Source organism: Coffea arabica, chromosome 7e (genome assembly GCF_036785885.1).
Source record: "Coffea arabica cultivar ET-39 chromosome 7e, Coffea Arabica ET-39 HiFi, whole genome shotgun sequence".
NCBI lineage: Eukaryota > Viridiplantae > Streptophyta > Magnoliopsida > Gentianales > Rubiaceae > Coffea > Coffea arabica.
Window position 1 is genome coordinate 8,925,738 of NC_092323.1, and position 6,115 is coordinate 8,931,852.

The following is a 6,115-nucleotide window of genomic DNA, read 5'->3' on the forward strand; positions in this document are numbered from 1 at the left end:
TGCTTGATTTTTTGGATTGCAAAAGTGAGACACCATAAATATCTTGATTCTTATAAGGCGGGAAAGGAGAAAAATGCTTTCAACAAAAACATTAAAAGCATCCTACAGAATACCACCCGCGAAGATGGAGAAAATCTTTTTTCTTATCAACAAAATGCATTAGTACGGACTGCATATATATATATATATATATATATATATATATATATACACATGCATCATGCAAGCGGAGAATAACTGAACTGGCCACATTATTGTATCATGTTACCCGACTCAAGAGCAAAGAGTATGAGCACAAGACACTTTGCATACAGCATGTAAGAATGACCAACTCTAATTCATCCAAAACAAACTTCTTGACACCTTCAAAGCCTGAACTGGTATTTCATACCATGATAACTTTAATCCATCCAAAACATTCTTCTACGTGTAGAGCTCAATAAGACACCAGGAGTAAGAGTGAAAGTATTCAAATTTGTGGCTCGTCAAATTTTCTTTGGTTTGCAAAATATCCAACGCTAAGTTGATAATTTATCTCAATTTCAGGAGCAATAACTAGTCAACTTCTGGTCCTGTGATCAAGTGCTATTTACAGACTTTGGTTTCTAACGTTCAGTTCACAGATTGCACCATGCATGGCATACCTGCCAATAAGAAGTTATTAATTACGTCCATATCTTACAAGTTTCACTTCTAAGACTATTATATAGGGCTTGTAACGTGACCTAGTGTTCACTGCATTTGATATATTTCTAGTGAACTACTCAGAGTATCTTGCTAAACTATTATATATCTGGGGCCTGCAAAATTAGTCCTATTTACTTGTTAGTAGATCTTTCTCTGTTAGTCTTGTCATAGGATAAAATTTATTCACTACCTGGAATTTGCTTTCACTCCATTACAACAAGAGGAGGAGAGAGAGGAAACACTTTATCATTCATTAGTCATCAATTTAAATCGCCACCAAGCAAATTACAAAGGTTTAACTACTATAACAATCTTCAAAAATAATACCCACTTAGCCAAAATGCCTAATTCCAGTTTGCTAAATGATGCATCATGCAAGTCAAATCATGGGATCGATCTCCACATGAAGAGAATGCTGTTACTAAACCAGACATCCTCAACGTGGGTATAAATGAAGAGGTCTAGAGGTAGCACTGTTCAAAGCGTAAAGACTTAACAGCTCGAGTGTGCAATAACCAAGGTCTGTACAATCTCCTACAGAAGAGTATGGCACACAAGAAGCTTATCTTGTTCTAGAATGATCAGAAATATGGAATTGCTACAAATATCCCAGTCATGTCATGTAACTTGTGTCTGAACCCATGATCAATCCAAAGAGGGCAGCAGCAAGGTTGTAGATCCTTTATTCTCATCTTCATATGAACCTCAAGTCTAACTGAGCGTGCTTTAAATAATTTCTTTTCGTCATTTCACTCAAACAGGTTGTCGGTGTCTGAAGGCCTCCACAGTTGTCATCAATGATAGCTTTCCCTACCTCTCAAAAGTGTTCTAATTGGGGTCTAGTCTTTTAGCACCCTCAGTCCTCCTAAGAGATTGAAACATCTGAGTTTTCTTACCACCACTTGGGTTTAGGGATTGGTGACATCCTACACCCCTTAAACTGATCTTAGTCACTCTTGGGTAAACTGATCTTAGTCACTCTTGGGTGGACAGGCAGCATATTAGAATTTCTTACCTAGAGGAGTTGGTTTTTGCACCAACCAACTTTAACGTTTGATATAGCCCTAATAATTAATTAAATAATCTTACTAAAGGCATTAGATACACCTCTATCTTTTCTATTATAGATAGTAAGAGTCAGACTCCAAGGATAGAATTTCTCTCTTCAATTACACACAGTAATTCACAAGGCAAAATGATTTGCCTTAAAAGAGTCCCATTTTGGAAAGGGTAATTTAAGTTTTAGAAATATGCTTTAACAGTAGACATCAAAGTGGAGTACTCCATATACAAGTAACTTTGCAAAGGAATAGAGGCTTATCAAAATTGTGTCATATTTGTCCTTATAACATGCGTCATTAAATGTCAAATAAGGTCCATGGAATCACTACGTGACAAAAAGGTTTTAATCAACTGAGAAGAATAAAAATACAAAAAAAAAAAAAAAAAAAAATCAAAGTCACCGCTGCGATGAAAATGAAGAAGGCCTAGTAGGGCAGAAGTCTTGGATGCGTCAAACATATCATAGAGTAACATGCATTAAGTTGGCAAGAGAGAGAAACTCTTTTATCTTACACTACAGTTTTCATTAGCACACGAAAACTAAAAATGCATGCACCAGTAAGTAACACTCTACTACTGTGGATTTTATCATTTAAGCAACACCACTACTATGGATTTTTGCACATTAATATCATGAATCCCCATTTTCAGGTGCATCAAAAGGTTAACAGATGGAAAGAAGCGATTCCTCTTCCTTTCATGCAAGTCACATCCTTGTGTTCAGATTTAGCCAAATTAATATCTAGTGATAGGAGGACATAAAATAACAAAAGGGAAAAAAAAAATTTGTACCCCGAGAGAGAGAGAGACAGAGAAAAGAAAAGAGAATGGATGTATCTTTGAAAACGTGAATATTCCTGCATGGCTGGACTCCCACATTGAAAAAGAAGAAAAGATGTCTCGAATGCAGGTTGTCCAATCCAGGAAGCAAGCAAAGCCGTTTTAAGTCGAGAAAATTCAAAGCAAAGAAACAGACTCACGCGTAACGGGGAGGAAAAAGCAAGCTTAGAAGTCCAAACTGACCAGAAATACTAACGAAATTCAACCAAGAAAAAAAAAAAAAGTTCCCACAAATACAAGCATCATACACTAGAAACAAGCAGCAGCCCATGATCATTATTATGTACGCAATATCAACTCTCTGTCATATATAGATATAGGTATAGATATATATATATATATATATATATATATATATATTTCAAAGAGAGCAATTCTTCAACCTTGCATCGAAATTTGAAATAAAAAACAAAAACATCAAAAGCCCCTCGTTTTCTCTTCTTTGTCGATCCTCCTCTCCTATTTTCCTTGTGTAATTAGTAATTTTAATAAGCGCAATGCGTGTCAAATGTTCTTCTCTACTACAAACAGTAAAAATATTACTACTACAACTGTACCACGAGGAAATAGTACACAAAGTCAAGAAGAAGGTTGATTAGAGAGAGAGTGCGTGAGAGAGAGAGAGAGAGAATGTATGGAATTTTCCTCTTGTTGTTTCATTTCAGGACCTTGGAGGTGGGAAGAATTGCGTACCAGCCATGTAAGAATTCAGTGGAGCTGGATACATTGACGGGTCAAGAAATGGCGAACCCGCAGCTGCTCCTCCTCCTCCTCCTCCTCCACCACTGACGGTTGTCGTACCGGTGGAGGTTGCAGTGGCAGCTGTACCAGTAATGAGATTAAGCTGTTGTACTCCCGTAGTGCTGCCGCTTCCGCCACCAGACGAACTCTCAGTAGTCATGTACTGACTCTCGAGGCCTTGATCATACAAAATTCCCTTGAAAACATGTCCTCCAATGTTTACAGCCGTCTGATACGCGTACTGATCCTCATTTTCATCAATGGAGCTCACTCGTACGCACCGAAAAACCGCCGAAGTGCTTACTTCTGCCGGAAAATGTCCCACTTCGAACCCTAAAGCCACACGAAACATCACCAAAAACTGTAATAATAAGTTTTCCAGTACTGGTAAATATTTCATGTTACCACATGAATCCAAGCGCCAAATAAATATTTTGTTTAGAGGGGAGGGGGAGTGGGAGGGATGGAGGGAGGGCCGCATTCCTTCCTTCCTTCACTGTAACCAACAAAAACAAGGTGGGAGAGAGAGAGAGGAGGAATAGCGTTTTCTTAGTCAATCTTTTGTCAGAGAGACCAAGAAACAGTAGTTGCAGTGTTTCGGAAAGGAAAAGGAAAAGGAAAAGCTGTGATGATGGATGGTTTTTCCTATGGAGAAGCAAGAGAAAGAGGAGCATGTGGGAGAAGTCGACTTCATCCATCACGCAATCGTTATGTCTTGTTTTATTCTTCCTTTTTTATGCAACTCAACACCAGAGAAGAACCAGTTAAGACAGTGAAATCTATGCACACCCAGAGATTACATTTCTCTCTCTCTCTCTCTCTCTCTCTCTCTTTGTTGACACAAATTTCCCATATCAAGAATCTTTAGCAACTTGAAACTTTGCATCGAGCGGCATACGTATAAGTAGTTGTAGGAAGACATCACTACTAATTTTTACCTGAAGAATTGGAGGGTAAGCGAGTACAGACGAGTGAAGAAGAAGCTCGATTCTCTTTCTGCCTTTTGGAATTCTCCCCTCTATGGCTATGACCATGATGAAGTTGCAATTGTTGCTGCTGCTGGTTTTGGTTTTCTTGAGTTTGTTCTTGCTGCTGCAAAGAAGCAAGTTGCTGCTGCCTTTCCCTTCTTTTGGCAGCTGGAACCCAAGTGCTTTTGACATGGGTTGAGCACTGAAACCCGCGGCTCTTGCAACAAGTCCTACATCTCATGTGTGCACAATCTTTCTTAGCTTGGTTTCCGCAGTCCTGACAGCTAATTCCCCCACCACTACTCCTCATCATTACAAACGCCGATCTCGAAGGCTCATCCGAGGAGATGTTTAGGCCACCTCCTCCGCCGCGATGGCTGCTGCTGGGGCCAAAGTCTAATCCTCCTCCGGCTGATGGATAAAAATCTTGTAGAGACGGATTGTGGTGGCGAAAATGATGGTGTTCTGGTTGATTGTGCGGCTGGTGGTATTGGTGCTGCGGTTGGGGATGCCATATCTCGAAGCCCTTGTATTCATCACCTTTGTAGAGGAACCAATTCTCCGGGTTGATTTCGGTGGGCTGATGCTGTTGGTTGTTGGTGGTGGTATTGTTATGACTGCTGCTTTCTTGGTTGCTGCTGCTTCCTCCTCTACTGCTTCCACCACCACCTAGCGAAAAAAAGCCAGCCATTTTGCCACCTTTATTCCTCTCGCAGACCTCAATCGTGGCTGACAATCCATAGCAGAAAGCCTATGGTGGCGTGATTAATGACCCCAGAATGATACGGGTACGCCTGAACTTTTTCTATTTTTGAAATTTTGTTTAAAGTGGGGGTTTTGTTTGGGGTCAGAGAATGAATTTGCGTTTTTCTGAAATGAATGCTCTTTGACAATTATTGCTGCAACTCCCAAGTCGTCCTCTATGCAACAAAATGAAAGTAAACCGAAGCCAGAAAGTGGTTGTACTAATAGGGAGAAGTGAAGGAAGGAGTGAAGGGTCAGAGGACGGGGGGAAGGGAGTTTATTGGGGGTTTTATTGCAGCAGCTTTTCAATTTCTTGGACAGAAGACAAAGTAAAGGAAGACTTTTGGGCGGAGAGAGAGAAAGAGAGAGAGCGAGATCGAGAGATAAAAAGGGGCGTGGGGGAGAGATTAATCAATCCATCGAGCCTCCTTCCTTCAATTCTATGGCTGTGCTGTGAGAGAGGGAGCATTAAAAGCCATAGAATTACAGCTCTGCCACGCCGTCATCGCACCCAAAAAGCAAACTAAAACTGGTATTGTCTGTCGCTCTCTCCATCTTTCTCTTTCTTCTTTCTTTCTTTCTCCTCTGTCACTGTTCTGCTGCTGCTGCTTCTGCTTCTGTTTCTGCTGCTCGCTCTCTGCAACTACTCCCAATTTAAGTCTTACCCACGGACTCTTGTTACTTGCATTCCTTTGTTCGTTCTCTTTCCCTCCATCTCTATCTATGTATCTATCTATCTATCTCTTTGATGATGCTGATGATGAAGATGATGGTTTCTTTTCTTCGATCCTTTTTTTTCTCTTGCGGGTTTTTGCTAATACTTACTACTTATACCGCGTCTCACTCATTACTAGCTAGCTGCTACTGACGAACTTTTTAGCTTTTTACCACCATTTCTTTTCTTCCTTTTTTTTTTTTTTCTTTTTTGGTTCTTCTCTCACTACTTTCTCTTCTTTTTTGTATGTGCGGGGTTGCTTAGCTTATTAGCTATAGCTGCTTCTACTAAATCCCTCTTTCTTTCTTTCTCCCTCCCTGCATCCAGCATCATCATCGGCTTCAAAAAGATCAATGGT

At 40.1% G+C, this 6,115-nt stretch overlaps 1 protein-coding gene across 1 annotated transcript; it reads right to left on the reverse strand.

The window, feature by feature from the left end:
* Positions 1–3,091: 3,091 nt before the first annotated feature.
* LOC140011482 (protein EXPRESSION OF TERPENOIDS 1-like) lies at positions 3,092–5,135 on the reverse strand. The gene is made up of 2 exons (XM_072060429.1): positions 4,269–5,135; positions 3,092–3,663 (listed from the first exon to the last, which is right to left on the reverse strand). The coding sequence occupies exons 1-2, from the start codon at positions 4,987–4,989 to the stop codon at positions 3,251–3,253; spliced, it is 1,134 nt and encodes a 377-aa protein (XP_071916530.1). The 5' UTR covers positions 4,990–5,135; the 3' UTR covers positions 3,092–3,250.
* Positions 5,136–6,115: the final 980 nt, after the last annotated feature.